The sequence below is a fragment of the Python bivittatus genome, unplaced genomic scaffold (genome assembly GCF_059951505.1).
Source record: "Python bivittatus isolate LINGU-HERP-01145 unplaced genomic scaffold, Pbiv_v1 ctg000610_np1212, whole genome shotgun sequence".
Lineage (NCBI taxonomy): Eukaryota > Metazoa > Chordata > Lepidosauria > Squamata > Pythonidae > Python > Python bivittatus.
The window spans coordinates 20,125,744-20,147,841 of record NW_028277088.1 but is presented as its reverse complement, the minus strand read 5'-3'; the positions used below and the strand labels follow the sequence as shown (position 1 = coordinate 20,147,841).

At 37.8% G+C, this 22,098-nt stretch overlaps 1 protein-coding gene across 1 annotated transcript in view; it reads right to left on the bottom strand.

Annotated features, from left to right (window-relative positions):
• The window catches only part of CUBN (cubilin), a 161,696-nt gene that overhangs the window by 61,145 nt on the left and 78,453 nt on the right, over positions 1-22,098 (bottom strand). The window contains exons 27-33 of the mRNA XM_088150530.1: positions 16,610-16,784; positions 15,644-15,825; positions 10,068-10,224; positions 8,253-8,369; positions 4,198-4,311; positions 3,001-3,129; positions 416-548 (exon numbers count right to left, since the gene is read on the bottom strand). Coding sequence (XP_088006656.1) covers positions 416-548; positions 3,001-3,129; positions 4,198-4,311; positions 8,253-8,369; positions 10,068-10,224; positions 15,644-15,825; positions 16,610-16,784 — 1,007 coding nt within the window. The remainder of the gene's footprint in view (positions 1-415; positions 549-3,000; positions 3,130-4,197; positions 4,312-8,252; positions 8,370-10,067; positions 10,225-15,643; positions 15,826-16,609; positions 16,785-22,098) is intronic.

Here is a 22,098-nt window from a genome sequence, read left to right as displayed (position 1 = left end):
AGACTATTGTGATTGTTACATTGGCCTAATAAGATTTCTTCAGCATCTGTGTGCTTGCAAAAAATGAAAAATGAAAAAAGTTTATCGGCATGAAATCCCACATGGCAAAATAGCTGATAACTAACTAACTAACTAACTAACTAACTAACTAACTAACTAACTAACTAACGTTCCCTCCTTGTCTATAATATAGGGTTGGCATCTCTAAGCACAGATGTCAATTGTTTGAAAGCTGACCAGGATTATATGCAACAGAAAAAAATTAAAACAAGCCCTTTCTGGCTGTGATTGTATTCACTTTCCAAGTTGTGGGTACTGTTTTCCATGCCGGTAATTACATCCTTCTAAACCCAGCATTTCCTTCCTGCTGCTCCACTAAAAGATTAAACAATAACTCTTTGAAAAATGGATTTACGTGAAAGACAGCTGGAGCCGGTTGCCAGGGGAGCTCAGAAGGTTCCAGACACATTCAACGTTCAGTGGATAAGGCTCAGGAAAGCTTGGGCTATTGAAGGCTCCTCTCTCCATGTGGAAGGTACCCCCACAAGCTGTAGAATGGATGCAGGAGATGAGACATAGTAAGATGGAAAGAGAGAAAACAACTCAAGTAGGACAAATATTGTGAGTCTGAGAAAAGCATGGGATTTCCCTTAGCAAAAGCAAATCTTGCTTGAACACTATGGCTCACGACAGAAAATCCTAGATATAGGAAAGACACGGCTCCCCTCCTCCAGTGTTAGAAGTAGTGGGGCTTCAGAGTATGTCCAGATAAGAGTTTTCTGTATTCCCAATTTAGTACCTTTGCATTAGAACAGAAGTGCAGTGCAGAATACCCGGAAGAGAAACCTGGAAATACCTGGAAACCAGAGAGCCAGTTTGGTCTAGTGGATAAAGCTCCAGGCTAGAAATAAGGAGACAGTGAATTCTAGTCCTGCCTTAGGAATGAAAGCCGGCTGGGTGACTTTGGCCCACTCACTCTCTCTCAGCCCAATTCACCTCACAGGGTTGTTGTGGGGAAGACAGGAGGAGGAAGGTATGTTCGCTGCCTTGAGTTATGTACAGGTGGGATAATATATAATACACACACACAGACACACACACACACAGTTATATTCAGAGAGCACCTGATTAAGTCACAACTATTTTTCAAGCAAAAAGGAATACATTCAGCATTCTAGTTAATTGCTCCCAGGAATGAAATGTGTAACCATTCTCAGTAGCTTCCTATTTATTTTTTCCTAAATGAATTTCTGCATAGGACCAAATCATGTGAGCTTTCGTCCCTTGGAGCCCTGTTTAGGCTTTAGCCTGGCATAGGTAGGGGCTAAACAGGTTACAAAAGAAGAGATATAAAAATATGGCCCACCTTAATGTCTTACCTTGCTGCATAACCAACCTTGTTTGATTAGTGTTCCCAATTAAAAACTGCCAGATGTCTGGCTTTCTAATTACTATTGGCTATACTGCCTTGGAGATTTGAGAATTATAGCCCAATTCATCTGTAATAAGATGTGCCAGGGTTGAACCAACCCTTTTCTGTGAAGGAACCCGCATCTAGTGATGAAAAGCAACTTGAAAAATAGGTCCTTCTGCTGCTGCCACCCCTTTGTTACCATCCAATTTCTCATTCCCCCACCAGCCTTTTGGGGAACCAGGAGAGAACTGAAGGGGAAACCTTCACCCCACTCCACCCCAGGTTTGGCTAAACTACAGGAAGGGAAACCAGCCAAAACGCTGGGAGTCAACAGCTCAGCCAAGCTGAGGTGGGTGCTAGAAGGCAAGAGGTCAACTGCAGGATATAAAAAAAAAAAATCAATGTCATTGAAAGTGGCAAAGGTAGATGAGGTTCCATACGCTCAACCAACAAAAAAGAAGAGATAAGTACAAAAACCCTAACATGATTCTGTTGTTGTTGTTGTTGTTTAGTCGTTAAGTCGTGTCCGACTCTTCGTGACCCCATGAACCATATTGCGCCAGGCCTTCCTGTCCTTCACTGCCTCCCTGAGTTTGCTCAGTTTCATGCTCATTGCTTCAGTGATGCTATCTAACCATCTCATCCTCTGCCGTCCTCTTCTCCTTTTGCCTTCAATCTTTCCCAGCATCAGGGTCTTCTCCAAAGAGATCTCTCTTCGCATTAGGTGGCCAAAATATCTGAGCTTGAGCTTCATTATCGATCCTTCCAATGAGCAATCAGGGTTGATTTCCTTTAAGATTGACTGGTTTGACCTCCTAGCAGTCCAGGGAACTCTCAAGAGTCTTCTCCAGCACCACAGTTCAAAGGCATCAATTCTTCGGCGCTCGGCCTTTTTTATGGTCCAGCTCTCACAGCCATACATTACTACTGGAAAAACCATAGCTTTGACTATGCGGATCTTTGTCGGCAAACATGATTCTAGCCTATAACAAAACAGCTCCTCCTTTGCCAGCCTTGCCTAATACAACTCCTTTCATCCAGGACTCCAGTCACCTCCCCACAAAAATCTAAACCTTTTCCCACCCAGGACCTTGACAGAGCCCCTTCTTTTTTTTCTGTTGGTTCACAAGGTCAGATGACTACTTCTGAGCACCTAAGTGTGGCTTGTTATTTAAAGGGCCAGCTGCTCCCCACTGCAACATCTGATGGACTAACAGAAGGCTAGCCTATTAGATTCTCCTAAGATTCAGTCGAGCATAAGACATCTTCTAAGTGTGTTATTCCATGCAGCAAGTTCGGGAACAGAGAGAGTCAGCAAGCACTGGGACATTGTTGACAAAAGGCCAAGCAAATGTCAAAATCTATACCTTTTGAGCTATATAATTTGCTGCTGTGCTGCAAGATTGGCATGTACTTTACTAATAGTAAATAAGCTTTTTGCAGCATTGTGCCTTATGTATTACCCAGGCTATAATGCTTCATTCCTGAGAGCTTCTGATGACAAGACATGTGCAGGCAGAGCTAAAATGTTTGCATCTTCAAAAGTTATTTGTCTTTACACTACAATCGTTCAAATTTATTCTTACCAGATGTTGATGCAACAAAAGTGGCACGGAACCCTTTTGCTATGGTAGCATTATTAGAGACAAAGTTGATGGATAAAGCATTGCCAAAAGAAGTAACAGGAAGTGGCATTGTGGAGCCACAATAACGCCCTGGAGAAACAAATGTAAGTATTATACAGACAGTATTGCATTATTTCTTTTTCCTTGTCCACTTTGCTCATTCCCTGTTCTCTGCAAATACTTTTTAAAAAACTGTTTCAACTTTGAGAGGAACATTCTTAAAAGCTTAAAAGGTATACTTTCTGTACTATGAAGAGAAAGGAAAAGGTCTGTTACATACTTCATGATTAATATGCAATACATCTTTGGAAGATAAGATGTAGTGCCCGCTGCATACAAAAACACTTGCACATCTTGCTGGTGCATTATTAATATCAGAACATGTCAGTCTGTTTTTAAATATCCCTGCTTGTTTCCCATGAGAAGCTGTTTATTTTTTTTGTGCCATCCTACTTCACCTGGTTCATCAGATATCTTAAGGAGTGACACTTTCCCCCAAATGTTCCAATGTATCTCAGGTATGTATTCATTCCATTGTTCTGATCTCTGGCAAAATGAGAAGTTGTAAGAAAACCTTCTTCTTCCTTTTCTCAATTATTCTATGAATAACTCCACCCCATTATATATACAATACACATCACAACCTTGGCAAATTTAATGAAGAAACTGGATGGCTTAATTGCTATGGACAGTGAAAAGAGAAGGTGATTGGAGTGAGCAACAGAGCAGCCTCTTCTCTGTAGCCCATAGTCATGTATCTCATTGTGTTGAAGACAAATTCAGCAGAGGTTGCAGAGTGCAGGGGGGAAACCTGTCACCATCCAACTGTTGTTGGACTTTAATTTCCATCAGCCTGATGCAACATGGACAATGGCCAGGGATAATGGGCACTGCTGTCCCAAAAAAGTCTAGAGGGCCATAGATTTCCTACCCTGCTTGCTTTCTTTGTTTAAATTTACATGCTGCCAAATCCATTCAGATTTCTGGAGGCCTCTGCATTAAATCAGCTAGCAGATACTTTCCAGATTTTTTTCCCCTGAAACATAGAAATATCATTTATCTTTAAAGTGTCATTATCTCTTAACAAGTTCATTTATGAACAAATAAAATCCCTGCTTAAAAGATATAGGCAAATCAGTACTGTATATGTTCTCATACCTTGCAAAGGAGCATTGGAATTATCTCCTTCCCGAATTTCTACATAATCAGTGCTGCAGTTATGCATATCGTTTTCAATCTCAAGGTCAGTGAATGATAATGTAACATGGTTAACTGTTGAAAAAGAATGGTGCAAACATGAGGAATGGTATTGCATTATATAGATGACTGAATTAAACTTTCATACTTGATATTATCTATCACTGTAATTTTCCCAGCTGGATGGAAGAGATTAATCATGAATGAGGAGCTGCCCTGTATCAGACCAAAGTCATATCTAGTCAAGCATTCTGTTCCATGCAGCTAATCAGGTGCTAGTGGGAAGTCTTTAAGAAACTGGTATTCAGAGATCTATAGCTTCCATTTATGGAATTCAAATATAGCCATCATAAAAAGTAGCTTTGAAAGCCTTATTTACCATGAAATGATCTATTTTAAAACCATGTAAATATTCATCACTACATCAGGAGCTACCAAATTCCTTTATCTGAAATTATACTCCTATGTTTTAATAATAGTTCCTCCTAGAATGTCTAGTAAGTTGACCATATGCTGAGAGGCCTAAATAGACCGTAGATGATCTTTTCTTTTTTTAATACAAATCCAATATGAAATCTAAGCTGTCCTAAACAATAGTATATCCAAGTAAAATCATTTTAATCCTTTCATCATTCAAGCATAGAATTGGTGGGAAAGTGATTTCAGCCACTAAATAAATATCTTTCTTGCCTAGAACCCTGGAATTAAAAAAAAGAGTAATTAAGGTTTGATGGCACTTATCTCAAATTCCTCTAACACTACTAATTTTTGCTTTCAGAGAGAAAAACAGTAATACCAAACAACATTTAAGCAAAAGGATTATCCTTTCTGCAATGAATCCTGCATATGCTCTGAAAACCAAGACGTCACTCAAGTAGTAGGCAATATGTGACTCAGAATGAATTTCTTGATTTTTTAAATATAATTTGCATTAAGAATTTTAATTACAATAGTAAAAACTAATATAAACTAAAGTTAAAGAAACAGAAGAGAATGGAAAGAAAGAATAAAAAGTGCAGGGAAAAAAAGAAATAAAGAAGAAGAAAAGAAAGAATATAATAAAGAAAAAGAAAAGAAATATATAAGGAAGTGACTTCCAACCTTCATCACAACAAGTATAAACAAATTAAATAATTCTTCACCCCCTATAAGGTTAAACAGATATCTCTTCATCCCATATCCCATCCTTTATCTATAAGCAAATCCATAAAACATCAACTTTTCAATCCTGAGGTCAGCAAAAGGTCCATCAAAGGTTTCCAGAACATTGGGGGAAAAAAGGCTTATTTTAACCTTGATTAAATAAACCAACTTTATATTCCTTCCTTTTACTTCTAACAATCTTAATCTTTAATTCAATCAAATATAGCTGCAGAATTCGATTTCTCTTCAATTCTTCTTTATCCGATCCCACAGATTTCTTCAAGGCTTTAACAAGTCTCTTTTGTAGATCCAATAACAAAACATTTTCCAGGTCATTCTCTTGGTTTATCATATGTATTAATATGATACATGATGATATGCTACAGTTTCTTTTGTATGCCCAGTAAAGCATCCTTTTCCAAATTATTCTCTTGGCCTGTCATTTGTAGTTCCATTTTCGATACCTTTTCTTGTCAGATAAAATTTGTTCCATATCTGTCATTCCTTCATTAGCATCTTTTAGACATAGTGTATCCATAGAAGCAGACATCATTACTGAGAGTGTTAATACTGTAGTTGCTAATTTCTGGTTCCATTCTTCAAATACCTCCTTTAATATTTCCAATGTTATAATGTTTTGTGTCATTTGTAAGTCCCAGTGTTAACTGACATCAAGAACAATTGACTTCTATTTTTTTTCTTCTGCTTAAACTCTTTAGTCCACTCGTGTCCAGTTTCTAAAATCATCACTTATCTTTTGTTATGACTTGGAATAGCCAGGATAGCCAAAATAAGTCTGTTTCCCATGAGAAACTGTTTATTTTTTATAGTTAATTCCAAAATCTTACAGTAAAAGTCAATATTCCAAATTTATATGGAGCCTTAATACATTTATAACTTTCTTAGATCAAAATCTTATTTAGCTTTTTGCTGTTTATTTCAAATTCTTTAAGCTTATAATTAATTTTTCTTTTGTTCAGAGTTGAAGATAAACTCTCCCAATGAAGACTCTTCAAACACGTCATTCCGAAGGTCTCTAATAGCTTTAAGATGGTTAATAGGCAATTTCTGAAAGTGATCAGAAAATGAGGTTTGCGAACTTAACATCCTTTAAAAGGCTCTGCCATGATTGTGAGCAAAATGGCTGATCCTGTCATCTCCTGGCATTCAAACCTGTGGAAAACCACTGTCTGTGGTCTCCTTGCATGGAGATGTCTGGAGCACAGGTGGGCACTCTCCCATCCTCTCCTAATCTGTAGAAGTTCCACTAAACTGGTCTTTGCCACGGTCATCAGCTCTGCTTTCACAGAGTTGTTTTCAGTTCACCATACCTCACCTGGAGGCCAGAATGAATTTCTTGACTTTTATTAGGAATTCTATACGTGTGATTTAGTTTTTCCCCTTTTCTACATGGGTGATCTAGGTTTTTTCCCTTTCCCCAAATAAAATCTTTTTTTTTATCTGAGCCCTTGGCTATCTACTTTAATAAAGGAATTTCTATCACATGCAGGATTGCATATTTGCCTGGCTCCCTTCTGTTCTCTTGAAAATCTTACAATTTGTAAATTCTGCATTTCCTGGAGTTGGACAAGGAAAACTAAGGTACGTTTCTCATTATTATTTCCTAGAGCCAGGCAGGTAGTAAGAGCTTGAGCAGAACTATTCAACTCAACATGCTAGAAATATTAGAAAGTGCTACAAAGCTGATGGAAGTATATTGCAACTTTTTCTTTTAGAAAAAGATGTCTACCAGTATAGAAAAAAACAGACCTCCTCCCAGAATTACAACTACCTCGTTTTTTCAATCTTAACCATAAAAACTCTTCATGCTTCTTTCACACACAGTTACTCATTCTCTACTTAGATGCATACCACAAGCTGATGTTTCATTCGAAAAACAAACCAGGTTTGAAAACCAGAAGGGCAGAACTATATTTTGCTTTAAACCAAAAAAGGAGGGTGATAATCACTCAGCAAAAGGGAAGCAAGGGATGTGTAAACCATCTTGTCATATTGCGTTAATGTTCCAATGTCATACCTTATTATGGTTTTGATACCCAGACTAGTTGTACTGCAGTTAAAAAATAGGATCAGCCAGTCAACCATTCCAACAAGCAGTTGAGTTTAACTGACTAACATCAGGCTCTATAATAAATCTGAGCCCTTCTCCATTAAACCTATGTAAAGCTGGTAGACAAAAACTTGTAATTATGATCTGCAGGGTTTTCAAACTATATATTTCAGTGTGGGCTGGGAGGTTGTTCATCCACAGTTCACTAAGAGGAACAGTGCTTTTCTCCTAATTTCTAAGCTCTAAAAAAGTTTTTAGTGTCACTATGTATTTAGTTGAGCTGGGTTATAGTAAAGCATAGGCATCCACAATGTACCTGTCACATATATCAGGGCCCCCTGATTTAGCGGAATATATAAGCCTAGCTATTCTCTCAGACTGGATATATGAGCTACCTCAAAGTATGAGAAACTGGAAATTAAAAGACCAATATGTATACTGGCACTTGTAAATTTAATGACCAGTTTGCACATACATTTCTCTTATGCCCACAGGACTAGTTTGCACAAAAGTTTCCTTTATGTAATAACCTTCTTTATGGCCTATGGAATTTTCATGGTATTTTATGTTGCATAATCAAGGCTGCACACTAAACACTTTATCTTATTTTGCACCAGATCATTAAATCCTTTCACATTAAATCCCCACAAGAAGAGATTAAGTGTCCCTTGATCTTGCCCATCTACCAGGATGCAGGATTTCCTACAGAGAAGAAAAGGAGGAATTCTGCATTGTTTTTACAGAAGAGAAGAGGATGTTAGTCATTCTGTTTTCCCAGAGAGAGATGTATTGGTTAACTTACATGGTTCTTGGGCTTGAATAATCCAGCTACAGTTCTGATTATTTGGGTATACTGCTGGATACAGAGGAGAAGAAATGGCTGCACCAACTGAATCAGCTTCTAAGACACTTCCACAAGCTTTGGAGTAATAAAAAATATGCAAAAGTTAGAGTGGCTGAACTGCAATGAAATTGTCCCTTTCTTAAAAGGATCATAGTATAGATCTCAATGTGAGTGAGTTGGCACAGTCTAGCCAAAAGAGACTTGGTCACAGCATAGATGAAAGAAGTCTACTAGTATCTATCATTCTCCACTTAAAACTTCACACAAAAAAGCCTGTATCTAGAAAAGTGAGCCACAAAATCAAAATATAGTTGGGAAAACACTGAACCAAAGGAGACTATCCGCTCAGAGACAACATACACATACAAGTTATACATCTGCAGAGCTACACTGAATGTGCCTCTTTTCCAGGATTCACATTTGTGGGAATTCAGCTCGTCTGATGAATAGACTCTGAGGATGAGGGCAGATTGCTACTGTTTACTTTCTACAACCATGTATTCAACACAATATGAACAAGCTCCTGATAGGATTGTGTGAGAAATCTGGTTTGAATTAGCAATGCAGGTTTTTTTAAGCATTAAAAAGAATCAGCAACTATGCAAAATGATGTTTTGGATATATAGATTTTATATCAATTTCTTTAATATATATTTTTAATTGTAAATATTTTCCAATATATGGTTTTTACACATAATTTTCACAGATACAGGCATAATTTATGCAGTTTCTCTGATGCCTGGTTTTAATATAATTGCCTCAACATATGCTTTTAAAAACTGAAAACAACATAAATAAATGTTTAGAGTATGAAATGTAATATAGAAATTGAAGCAATATAGTCTTTTTTGAATGAGTCTTCTGAATAAACACTCTTTTTAGGACCTATCTTTTCTAAATTAACACATTTCTTACTGGGAAATTATGTGTGTTAATGAAGTGTTTGCAGCAAAATGTTTTGATGAACTGTGCCCATTCATTACCCCAGGATTTTTTTTTTTTTTTTTAACATTCCTAGTTCTTTCCAGATAGTCCCTAGAGAGTGGCTGCTCTGGATACTTGGTGGGCTCAGGGAGCTGTTGTCAGTGATACTATATCACTGGCATGGACAGCCAACATTTGTGATGGTTTTGGGGAAAAATTAATTGATTTTTTTAGAGATTAGAGTGTGTGTGTGTATGTGCACGCGCACCTTTGAGTCAGTCTCGACTCCTGTCTGGACCAGTCCCTGCAGTTTTCTTGCCAAGATCTCAGAAGTGGTTTGCCCTTGCCTTCTTCCTAGGGCTGAGAGAGAGTGACTGGCCCAGGCTCACCCAGCTGGATTTGTGCCTAAGGCGGGACCAGCATTCATGGTCTCCCGGTTTCTAGCTTGGTGCCTTAACCACAACACCAAACTGGCTCTCATTTCAATTTTTTTTAAGGGTACAATTGCAAAAATTGAAAAAAAATATATCCCTAAAGGTATCATTTTTGGCCTCCATCTAGAGGCCACACCTGGGGTGCCAATAGACCTGCATGAGGGCCACCTATTGCCTATCTGTGTCCCAGAGTATTGAGACACTATATGCACTCATCTGAGCTTGACTTGACCCAGCTATACAGTATTTCAACTATATTTCTTCACACAGTTATGCCATGTTGCATATAACACTTCCAGCAAAAAAAAGTTTTCATTAAGTTGCTGTTGTCTTAAAAGAATCAAAAGCCTTAATATCTAAATACCTTTCTGGACAAGGAGTGCTAATCTAGATTTTACATCACAGAGAAACTTGCCTTCAGTGAACCAAGCTCGAAAGCCTCGGAGATGTATAGATGCATCAGAGCGAAACCGCACAAACATGGTATTTTGGGTAGATGTGAAAGGGGGAGGCTGCTGCCGACCACAGACTTTTCCAAGAAGTGGAGCTTCCCTATTTGGACCATCAAAAACCTGTATGACAGAGGAGTCAATGGAACTTTAGAATCATGTAGTTTAGCTCCCACAGTTGGCAACATAAACAACTCCAATGTTCTACAAGTATTTGCAATATATTATATGAACCCATTACCTGCAAACATGAGTCTCCCTATGCAGTACCAGCCTGCCTGTGTCTTAAAGGCTAGCAGGAGACTCTCCTTCAATTCTTTTCATATTGACAATGCATTTGATGCACATTAAAAAAGGTTGGCATTTCCATTGTTCAGTTGTGCCCTCCATTTTGATATGGCTGACCTTCCCTGCTCCTGGTTTCAATATGAGAAGGACCCATTTATTTGGAAATTTGCAAAATATGAGCAGTTATAGCTATGCCTGTTCATTGTTGTAGTGGTGAAAAGGAGGGGAAATATCCAGAAAGAAACAGCGCTGCAGCTGATTCAGAAATAAGTTACTTCTGCTCTCTCAAACATTATCAACAATATGGGCTCACAGAGGTCTGGAGCTGCTTTCAGATTGATTAAGATTAGTTGTACGGAAGTATGTGATGTAGCTGAACACATGGCTTAAAACAGGGTGTTACCCTAGCCAACTGTCACTGATTCAACAAAACATATTCAAGTAAGACATGTCTTGGTACAATGTGTGAACCTATTCTTTCTGTGCTTACTAGAGATAGTAGATTCTCTGTTCAGTGTCCTTTTGAACAGTAGACAACTGGCTACAAATTCACTTTTTTTTTTTTTTTTGCATGAGATGAAAACTTTATTTCCCCTAATATTTTTTTTGACTAAGCTGTCCTTAAAAAATAAATAAATATTATATTCCTTTTCCTTTTCTTGTATTTTGGATAATTTACAGTCCTTGTTTATTATTCAGAGTCTTGCTTTGTACATCACCTTATATCTTTAGCAATAATAATAAAATAAAGTTTATTTTAGTGCAACAATTACAGACTAGTATTTGGTTATGGATGTAACTGGACATTACTCAGATGTATGCATTTTCCACATACGTTTTGCTGGAACTTTATAGATAATAATACATATATAATATGTAATGTATAATATATAATATATAATACATATATATTAATTATTAAGTGAATTTTAAGTGAAGTTGTATTTGCACTATGAATCAGACTCAGTATGTAAATGTCAGGTACCCAATACAAATCTAAAATAAGGCAACCCCCATTGTGAAACATTATTAATTAAGCATTAATTAAAACTAAAAATCTCTAAATAACTACACTCTGTTTTGATTTATATCCAATTAGATGTTTTTAAAAAAGGAATGTTTGTTTAAAAACATTGAAGTAAGCCAATCATTTTTTCCATGCATATTTTGAGAGTGACAGGCTTTTTTTCAGGTGTAGTAGAAGTTCTGAATTTTAGAAATGGACCCTGGATATGTTTTGAACAGCTGCACAATCTGTATGAAGTTGACGGACGAACTAAGATGTAATGAGCGAAATACGTGGCTTGCTTCCAACTGTGTTTGCTTTGCCATATGAAGCATTTGCAAAGGTTTATTGCTAAGTGAGAGAAAGTATTTCCCTGAAAATGCCCCTTCCCCATCATTTTAAAGGGCCTCTTCGATCTAGCCAAGTTCTGTAAACTCACTAAGGAAGAACAGATGGAAAACATTTGTGAAAGGACGCAAAGTACATAAAAGGGAAGAGTTTTTCCAGCCTGCTATGAGTGTCTTTCCATTCTGCCCTAACTCTCCCTCCACTTGCCAACTCTAAGATGAGGCTTGCTTTCCTTGGTTAATGACTATCTTGGCCCTGAGGCTGAAGACACTTCAAACAACCACCACGAGAGGTTAGTCACTCAGAACAATCTGCATTTTATTATCAAAAATGGTTTACTTTAGCAACAAAGACAGCCTTTGCTAACAAAATTAGAAATACAACTGGTAAACACTCTCTTCAAGCCATTAACTGGGTATATTAAAGGAAAACTGTAAGTTTTCTACAGATGTTTTACAAAAGTCAATTGTCTGATACAATAGGTCAGCACTCCTCTGTCAGTGTTTCCCAGAATTCTGGGAATTGAAGTCCACACATCGTAAAGTTACTGGGGCTGAGAAACACTGCAATAGGTATAAAAGCCCAGCATACATGCTTTCTCTGTTGACTGCATAATTGATTATGCAGAGAGGCACACTGTAAAATGCAAATCGGCAGCATTTTGCAAAAGGGGTAGCTGTGGGTGGCCCTTTTCATAGTGCCATGCCTCAACATTCTCTTATAGCTAGTTATCCAGATCTAATATTGCTACTCTGATCCTTCTTTTTCTCTCCTCACTAAAAAAAATCACTGCAGATGCTAGATTTTCTGGAAATCTACTGCATGTGGCATTCCTGTGGGGTGTAACTTTGTAATAAGTGACACTGTAGGGAGGTTTTAAGAGGAACTTGAGTCAAATGATCCCAACATGTCAGAAATCAGCAGAATGTTATAGTTTTGCAAACCCTATTCTCTGGTCTCTTGGTTGCTGCCGGAAAAAACAAGGAAATGGGAGAATAGCTTAAGATTTTTTCTGCAGCAAACTCTTTGCTTCCCCTGAAGGTACCTCATATTCTTGATCCTGTGCCTAAAACTTCTCCAAATGTTATTTTAGATTATAAGGCTGTAAAATAACATGGATAAATTATTTAGAAGGTGCATCAATTTTGTTGTTTTTCCAAGTGAGATTTCTTGAACGAACAAACAACTCAAGTTAGCATGAATATTGCTACTGTTTCTTTTTTGTCATAAGCATCAATGTGATAACAACCTGGAAACTTTATTAAAACAGAAAGAGAGGGGCAAGGGAGAAAGGGAATGGAAAAAGAAACCTACTATTATACTATAATATCATGCATCCCGAACTAAGAAGCTTATTGCCCAGTGCTACAATTGTCTACTCTCTCTCTTGATGATTTGAAATAAATTTTGCAATCACAAATGGATGTGTGCTCCCTGTTTGATTAGATTATTGTGACTTTCCCTCCATATGGGATGAGACTACAACTCCCCAAATTCCAAACTATGCTAGTTGAAGAATTCTGGGAGTTTGGGTACCAGCACATCTCCAGAGTACCAGGTTCAAGAAGGCTTGGCTACAGTCACACAGCACAACTTAAAACTAAACAGTTCCTGTCATAGGAAATGAATGACTCACATTTACTGGAACTACAGACCATATTTAAAAACAGATCATAAGAAGTTATTACTATAAAAGAAGCTAGCATGGTCTACTGCAATCAACTTTTGATTTGATTCAGTTTTGGAAATCACACTTAAAAAAGAAACAAGAAAATAAAGAACCAGTACTACAATATGGTGCAAAATACTGTAGTGTCTTCCTTCTAGGAACATAATTGGCTTGCCTATTCATAACAATTTTTAATTTATAAATTTGTAATTCTATTTCATTGTAAATGGAAAGCCCACATTTGGAAGTTGTACTATTCTTACTCATATAAATGACTGCACTGAAATCCAAGGTGACATCTACACTAATAAGTAAAGCAGCAACTGACACCTTAAAATTATGTTATTTAAAAAATACAGGTAGTCCTTGTTTAGTGTCTGCCTCATACAATGACTGTTCACAGTTACGATGGTGATGAGAAAGTAAATTTGCGACCAGTCCTTGCATTTATAACTTTTGCAGGTCTGTAAAGCAAAGGAAAGCTGAAGTAAGATCATAACCACACTTGTGGTTTCACTTAGCGACCATTTCACTTAACAACCCAGTTGCCAGTCCCAATTGTGGTTGCTAAATGAGGACTACCTGTAACAATAAAATCCGTTTTAAAAAAAGGATCATTTCTAAAGTGCACTTTTCACTCATAATTATCCTTCAGGGTCAAATACCAGCGTGTGGTGGGTGTCCATGTATGTGTGTGTTAGTGGATGTCATATTTTTAGAAGGGAAATGTTAAAATGGAAAGAGTTTACAAGGAATAACAATCCTTTAGTGGTTCCTATCTGGATTAGTGAATGGTCATATTTGGATTAGTAGGAAAGAAAAAGGGGGGCATATTTTGGATGAGGGTGAATCTTTGATTTCAGTTTTCCAGCTTTTGATGATGATCTCTTCCACATGGCAGCCTTAAGCTGCTTGTCTCCCATGCTGATACTGCAGGAAATTTAGCTGACTTTAAAAATCCCTACATGGATTTCCAGCTTTGACAATGATGCTGACCAGGTGATCTATCTAGAGAGCAGTGATCACAGTTTCCAATTCGTGGAATCCCCTCTTTTTTCACCTCTCCCTCCAGTGCCAGGAAAGCAAGCACCAGTTGCTCTCCTTTCTTGGTTGGGTCTTTGAGGACACATGGTTTCTCTGTGAATGAGCAAACAACATATAGGGGAAGTGACTGTAGAGTGACTAGACCAGTGTTTTTCAGACTTGGCAACTTTAAGATGTGTAGATTTCAACTCTCAGAATTCCCCAGCCAGCATGCTTTTCTCCCTCTTCTTTATGATATGCGAACCACCAATTTTGCCTTAGCAAAATGTGGATCACCTTAAACCAGGCTATGACTGTGGTCTTGAAATTCTACCTTTTTTAAACTCAGTGTGGCTTGGACAAACTGAATTCCCAAATTGTTGTCCTCCATTATGACAGCATTTGACAACAATCAGCTTATCTTAGTGTATTCAAAGGCATTGGGCAAGGTTGGCATTCTAGTCATTGCTGAACTGAAAACCCAGCATCCTAGTCAGCCTTGCCAGGGCCAGAGGAAGCTGAGCATTGTAATTCAGCAATACATTGCAAATTTTCCAGTGCTGGTCCTAGATAGAAAAGGATAACCCACAAGTGCTGGAAGCCATTTGGTAAATGGACCTCTCAGTGTCATAGGGTGAGGTGTCATAAATGCTGGTTCATTAACTCATGCATCACCACTTAATAATTTGCATATATCCTTGAGACACTGTACATCGTAGTCCACAGTCAGAATGTTACTGTTACCATGTTGATTGTCACAAATGCAATAGAAACTGCTTTTAATAGAATCACACTCATAGCCACCCATGTCGCTCAGAGCATTTCGCAATAGAGAAATTAGCTTACGTGCATGTGTTTTCTGTCCTTTGAAATTTTATGTGATGGATTTTCATAATTGTCATTGTTAAGCCAATAGGGTGGAGTAACATTTTATTATGTATTTTCTATAGAAGTGCACAAAGTTTAGAACAGCCAGAGTAGGCCAAGTCTCTTTTTGATATCCCACTTACTGTTTAGGAAGGATGTAAAAGTACCATGTATGTTCAACATTGAATGCAAGTCAGATATTGGAGCGTATGGATTTCCCATATCCTCTCTTCCCACCCCTCATGGGGCCAAAGGGCAATGTGAGCTGTTCTTGTACCAAGCTTAATCCCAGAACATGAGATTAAATCAGAACAGCACACCGCAATATTAACATTACTCACTGCAACATAATCATAGCTGCATGTCCTGTGAGACTCTATCTGTACATCTGTGAAGTTCAGCTCAATACGGTGACCCTCATCAACACGGAGGACCCAAGAGCAGTCTGTGTTGTTGCTGTAAGGTTGAGGGTAGTTTGGAGAGTAAATTTCACCTTGCGGAACTTGGAAAACGCCTCCGCAGCCTAGAAATGATAGAAATAGTAGAAATAGTGCTACATTCTCTTTGACAGAGATAAATGTTTATTTTAAAAATGCTTATTTTAATGTGCATTTAATAAAAGTCTTATTAAAGTTAGATGAAATGGAACAAACATATAGGCTCCTCTTTAACTGATGGGTTGGTCAATAAGCAACAGGTTTTCTAAATTCTATATTGTGACATATGTCTTATCAAACAGCAGTTTGAATTAAATGACCATTAAGCTTCCTCCTTATTCAATTAACTGAACCTCTATGAAGGCTTTCAATTTGTAGAGCTGAAAAGCCATGTTTTAATTCACTCCATAAGCATTCTCTGGGGCAGCAGCAACTTTCTGATAGCCAGAGGTTCCAACCATCTTTTGTGGGGCTTGTGGTAAGAAGATGCAAAGTGAGAGGAGCCAGGATTTCTGATATATTTTTCTTGGTTCTTTGGAGAGCTTTGCAATTTTTCTATTTGTGTACATGTGTGTGCGCGCATTAGAAGTACCTCAGGGAACTGAAAAAAGGCATTGGGGACCATAGGTGGCCTTGGACTTCTAGATGCCCAACCCTAAACATCTGTAATATCTCCATTCAATAATAAAAAGCAGGCTATTAAAGTGATTCTTTGGAATTTGGTACATTATAACCACTTTAAAAAGTGTTTGAATCTGATTATATATGTATGTATGTGTAACAGAGAGAGAGAGAGAGAGAATTCTATTTTACTCCTCACAATGCATCACAGGTCTGCTCCCATCACCCATCACGCACAGCCATTCTCACCTCCTGCTATCTCTTCCCAGCTGGCATTGAATCCTTTTCTGTTCATTCTCCCACTTGTTTTGAACCTGACTGTAACTGCATTTCCAGTGCTAGAGACATACAGAGGATTCTGTAATGATCTTGGAATGCAAAGTTGGGCCAGCCTAGGTGAAGATAAGTCAGGTCCACCATAGATCTAGAAGGACATATGAAAAAACAAAAACAATGTTATATAGAGAATGGATAAACAGCCAACATGTAAAAGTAATCAAGAAAGTTCTATAGCTGAGTGTTAAAGACAAGAGTAAAAGGCAATAAAAATGTTTTAAGGGAAGAACATGATATCAGGTATTATCTTGAATATTTCTGTAAGATTTTGGCAGTGCAACTGGATCTGGAGCGCAAAGATTGGTATGATCTCTAGATGGCAGCAAAAAGCAGGAAACTAATGCTTTATTGCCATCTAGAGATTGCATGGATTTTTGCAGCCTAAATCTGGTGGCTATATTTTGGGAATATAATAAAACTATCAAATGTTACATGTCTTACTTTACTTTAATTGTTCTCAGTACCTTTTTATTTTATTCAAAGGATTATTTTGATATTTTATAGTTTACCACTCTTATAGCATTTGATTTTGCCAACTTTGTCTACTTTGATAATATTCAAACTAATCAGCTATAATTTATAAGCATTTATAGAAGGAAATCTCATCAGATTTTTTTTTTTTTGAAGTAAAGGCTCTTTGGTAATATTTTGTTCAAACACATACTATGCACACATGACAACTGAAAATATTTAGCAATTTACATTCATAATTTATATTCATATTAATTTTATCATTCAATAAATTTTTCATAATTTGCAAAAATGGATACTCTTGATAACAGCTACAAATGTGCCTAAATATATAAACTTTGTACCATGTACATTTTTTTACCTCCCAGGATTTTTCTTCTAAACTCTAACACAAAGTTTATAACTAAATATGTGCAATTTTCAGAATTAATCTACTCAATCCTAGATAACAAAAGTATCAGCTATATTTATTTCAATTCATTCTGTTTGAATGTAGTTATCACATCTGAAATGGTACACCCTGCCGTGCCCTTCCTTTTTATATTAAACAAAATAGAATCCCCATATTTTCCCAAGGAAAATTCTCAGTGGAAAGAACAACACAACCCCTTTAATTCCATTGCTTTGATTCATGCAGGATGTAAAAAAAACAAGTAGACATTAAATCACCATTTTTTCCAAAGTGTACAGAAATTATGAGTATTTTTTCTTCAGTTTAGTTAACTGCTTATTATACTCATTCAGAAGTCTGAGATACTAACAGCATTTTGGTTTTTGGAAGAAAGAAATATCATTTTGACTTATAATTGATTTGCTATTCTACCAATTTTTGAAAGACATTATGAATATATTAACATGAATGTAATTGCTGCTAACATTAGATCTCTTTTAAGGGAATGGAGTGTGCGTTTCTGTATTGTGAGCAACAGCATCCATGGGGGGCAGGAGGTGCTAGGAAAAAAATGGAGATGGTGGCCGCATACACAAGATTAAAACCTTGCCCCTTTTAATGTGTATTTTACAGACTAGTTTCATAAAAGTCTTTCCTCAAGACTACAAAATCTCAGCTGCAAAAACTGGGATGACCACAAAGTGTCAGCATAAAATTAGAGGTAATGACATCTTTTTGCTGCCATCTAGTGGTTGTCCAACTTTCTGTAGTCCCGATCAGGGAGCCTTTCTCTCCTCCATCCTCTGAGCTCTGTGGAAATGAGCTTGTGCAAGCTCTAGCATTTCTCTAGGAGGAGAAATGTCAAGATTAATTTTCACTGTGCCTAACTCCTGCAAATCAAGAATCGTGGTTTCAAAGGCATTTTAGTGTTCTAAACAAGCCAGGATCTGTGTCAACTTATTTAACAAGGAAACCTCAATTTATTTTAAAAACACAATTCTTAATATACATATAACAGTAATCTGGGAATCAGGCCAAATGAAACCAAGTGTTCCTCATTCTGCTCAAGAAGGGGAAGTATGCAGTTCCATGACTGTGCTTAGACTCCTTTCTGGTCACACATTGTCAGGAAGATTAGATCAAGAAACAGATGCTGGGTAGGCCTAAAACTACTTTTATTAGAATGGCTATAGTAACAGAATCTTTTAAATCTGAATGTGCTTCTCCTCCTCCCCTTTTTATCTTTGTGTGAATTCTGGGGGCACCTGCCTTAGGCATTTCCGTAAATCTCTATCTCAGCATGGGTTTAAGCCATGTTTATCTGTTTATTGCCTTTTAATGAATTTTCCCTCTATCTGTCAAGGCCATCCCCTCTACTCTCTCCACACGTATAGTAGCACTGAATACATTCCCCTGCTTTCTCCTGACTCCCTATATACATGCTGCTTGTATATTATTCAAGGTAGATATGGTGACATTCTTTCTCACTGGGTACTTTTTTCACAGTTACCACACCCAACCATCTATCGCCGAGGATTCTGGGAACTGAAGTCCACAACATCTAAAGGTTACTGAGACAAGGAAGGCTTCTTGGACTACCCCAAAATTTTAGGAAGAATAAGAATCTGGTTGCATGAAATGTTTGAGTAGTGTATCAGTGGAAGATACTTCTTTGAATTATAATTAATGATAATAATACTAATTCAAAATCAATCGTGAGTGAATAGTTAAGTAGGGCTACCGTATCTGGGCTGCAAAAATCTGGAAACCATTAAATGGCAATAAAGAGGTAGCATTTTCCACATCCTTTTGCTTATCTGGATGTCTGGAGCTCAGGTGCAATAGTCCTAGAATTAAATACCAGAATGTTGCACTGCCAAGTAATCTCCCTGAAGCCCCCAGCCACGCCTTCAGGTGTAGTAGAAGACACTGTTCCATACTGAGTGGCGAAGTCAGATTCAGCTGCCAGTCCAGATGGGTTAATAGCATAGATAGTGGAATATCTTGGGCCAGGCCCATGCGAAGTGTAATGGGATGTGAGAATAACCTTGAGGAACAGAAGGAAGAGCCACAGCCAAGACAACGTTCAGATAAGAAAAATCTGAGTCCAAAGCAGAAATGTAATTTGAGAAAACTTGACCCTCCCTAGTTCTCTTTAGGATAAAGCCGGGCAGGGGGAGGCACATTCAGACTTGAAAGATTCTGTTACAGTAACCCTATAGTAAAAGTAGTATTAACATTCATTACTTTGGTTTCCTTGTCTGGTCTACTTTGAAGGGCTGACACAAAGGGATTCTAACCCATGAGGTAGATTATAAATAGAGCTAATGCCTTGCTGAAAGATAAGGATTGCTTTCATCTTGAGTCATCCAGTTACAATCAAAATTCCAAATTATTGCATGAGAAGAAGGCTTATCAGCTTTTTATAAGGAAGATCCCCAACTGTAGTATGTATTGGCACTATCCCCAGAAATATACTGAAGGTTCCAGAACTCTCCCTTCCTCCTTCTTACTGAGGATGAACCTTGATCCTTGATAGCCACAGATATTTGTTGCTCTTTTCTCCAACTCCTCCAGAACGTTGGACTGCCAAGTCACCTCCCTGCACCCCCCCAACTACACCTCTTCCTCCTTCAGGAAGAAAAGCTTGCATTTTCCCATCGAACAGTTGTTTGATTGGTTGGGAGAAATACCATGGATCTGGGGATGGATTGATTAAGAGAAAGCCTGACAGAAATGTCAATCTTCAATGCATGAAGAATAATTAGTGGGGGAGGAAAAATGTTCCTCACCTCTTAGTGATCCTAGTTGAGACTGACTGATCAAAAAAGTAGGCTTTTCTCTGTATGCCACAGAACTCAGAAAAATAGCCAACCTGCTACAAACCCACATTAAGACCCTGGTAAGAAGTTACCTATTTGAAGCTTGGATCAAAGCACAGACAGAAGGTGCAGTGCATCTAGGTAGACATTTTCCTTGCCAGGACTATTATCCAGACAAGCAATCTATTATCTGGAAAATTGCACAGGAAGAAAAGGTTAAAGCCCCTTTTCTCACACCTTGGGCCTGATCCAGCATGTCCAACCCTATCTCCAGCATGACAAACAGCTGCTCTTCATAAAATATATATATAAAAAAAACTGACTAAAGTTTTGGGAATATCCATGGCCACCTCTAGCTTGCCTTTCATTTGTTTAATGCCCTTTTAGATTACCAGCCAATTTCACAATTGCTCTTTGTACTGTTCAAAACTGGACTGTTATTTCAAAAGACAAGCATCTGAGGAGTGGTTTGGAATCCCCCTCTGTTCTCTGTATGCCAGTTCAGCTAATCAGTTCCTTTCATAAGGCTGGAACAGAAACAAGGCCAAAGTGTTTCTGTAACTTTTTTTTTTTTTTGAAGTGACTTTTGGCTGTAAGAGGAAAAGCCAATTGTTACCACATGAGTCTATTAAAAAAAAAAACACTTCACAGCAATGGAAGGCTGGAATATATATCAGGGTGTGGCCCATGCAGAAGTGTCATATGCCCAGATCCAATGAAAAAAAGCTGTCCAGCTGGCACATATAACAGATTGCAAAGGATGCAGAGGAAATCCATAAAGCCTGGGGATCTCATCTGATTTTGCCATTTGCTTCTGGTCTGTTAGCACCCCTTTTGTAGCAGCTGCCAACAATCCAGTGTTATTTGGTAATCCTATGTTACCAAAAGGCCGTTTTATGTGGCTGACCATCCTCACAGCACAGATTTTTAGCAAATAGGATGCGGCCCTTCTGAGATGAGAAGGCTCTACTTGCTCAGAGAAAATGAGAGGGTTTAGGAGAAGCAAATACAAGGTTTCATTGTTTTCCAGCATTGCAGACTCATCAAATCTGCTTTGAAGACATGAAATAAATGAATGCATTTTACAGGGTGTGTTCCAACAAAGATCTCTCTAATTTCTAAATGGCATTGTCATCTTGATATTGCAGCAATGAACATTGTGAAATGGTAGCAGCCTGAAATTGTCAAGTAATCATATGAAATCAATTGTGACAGATATGGGTGATTTCACACTGTCAGTGTAATCAGTGTCTGAGGGCACTTTGACAGATTTGCTCTTGCAGTGAGCATTACATTGTCTTTGTGGATTTTTTTTCTGGGCCAGACTCTTAGATGCTGATATGATGAATAGTCTCTCACTGGGGAAAAGGCTGTTCAGAACTATTACTTCAACCTAGCAAGAAGCCCACAAATGACATAACTCCTGTGTAGGAAAATTGCACAGAAATATTAACCACAGGCTCATGAACTGTATAACACATAAACAACTGGGACAGAATCTGCCTTTCTGGCTTTTTAAAGATCTTCCAGAAGCACTGTATCTTTTAGGACTCCCCAAATCCATGGTACTTCTAGGGCACCAAGATTTTCTGCACCTGTTCTTAACTCGCTATAGCATCTTCCATAGCACACTTCCTGGGTTTGTGTTCCCAAAAGTTTCAGTCATTTTGGGGATGTATCATAGGGTTAATCCATATTGATAGACCCTATGCTGGTTG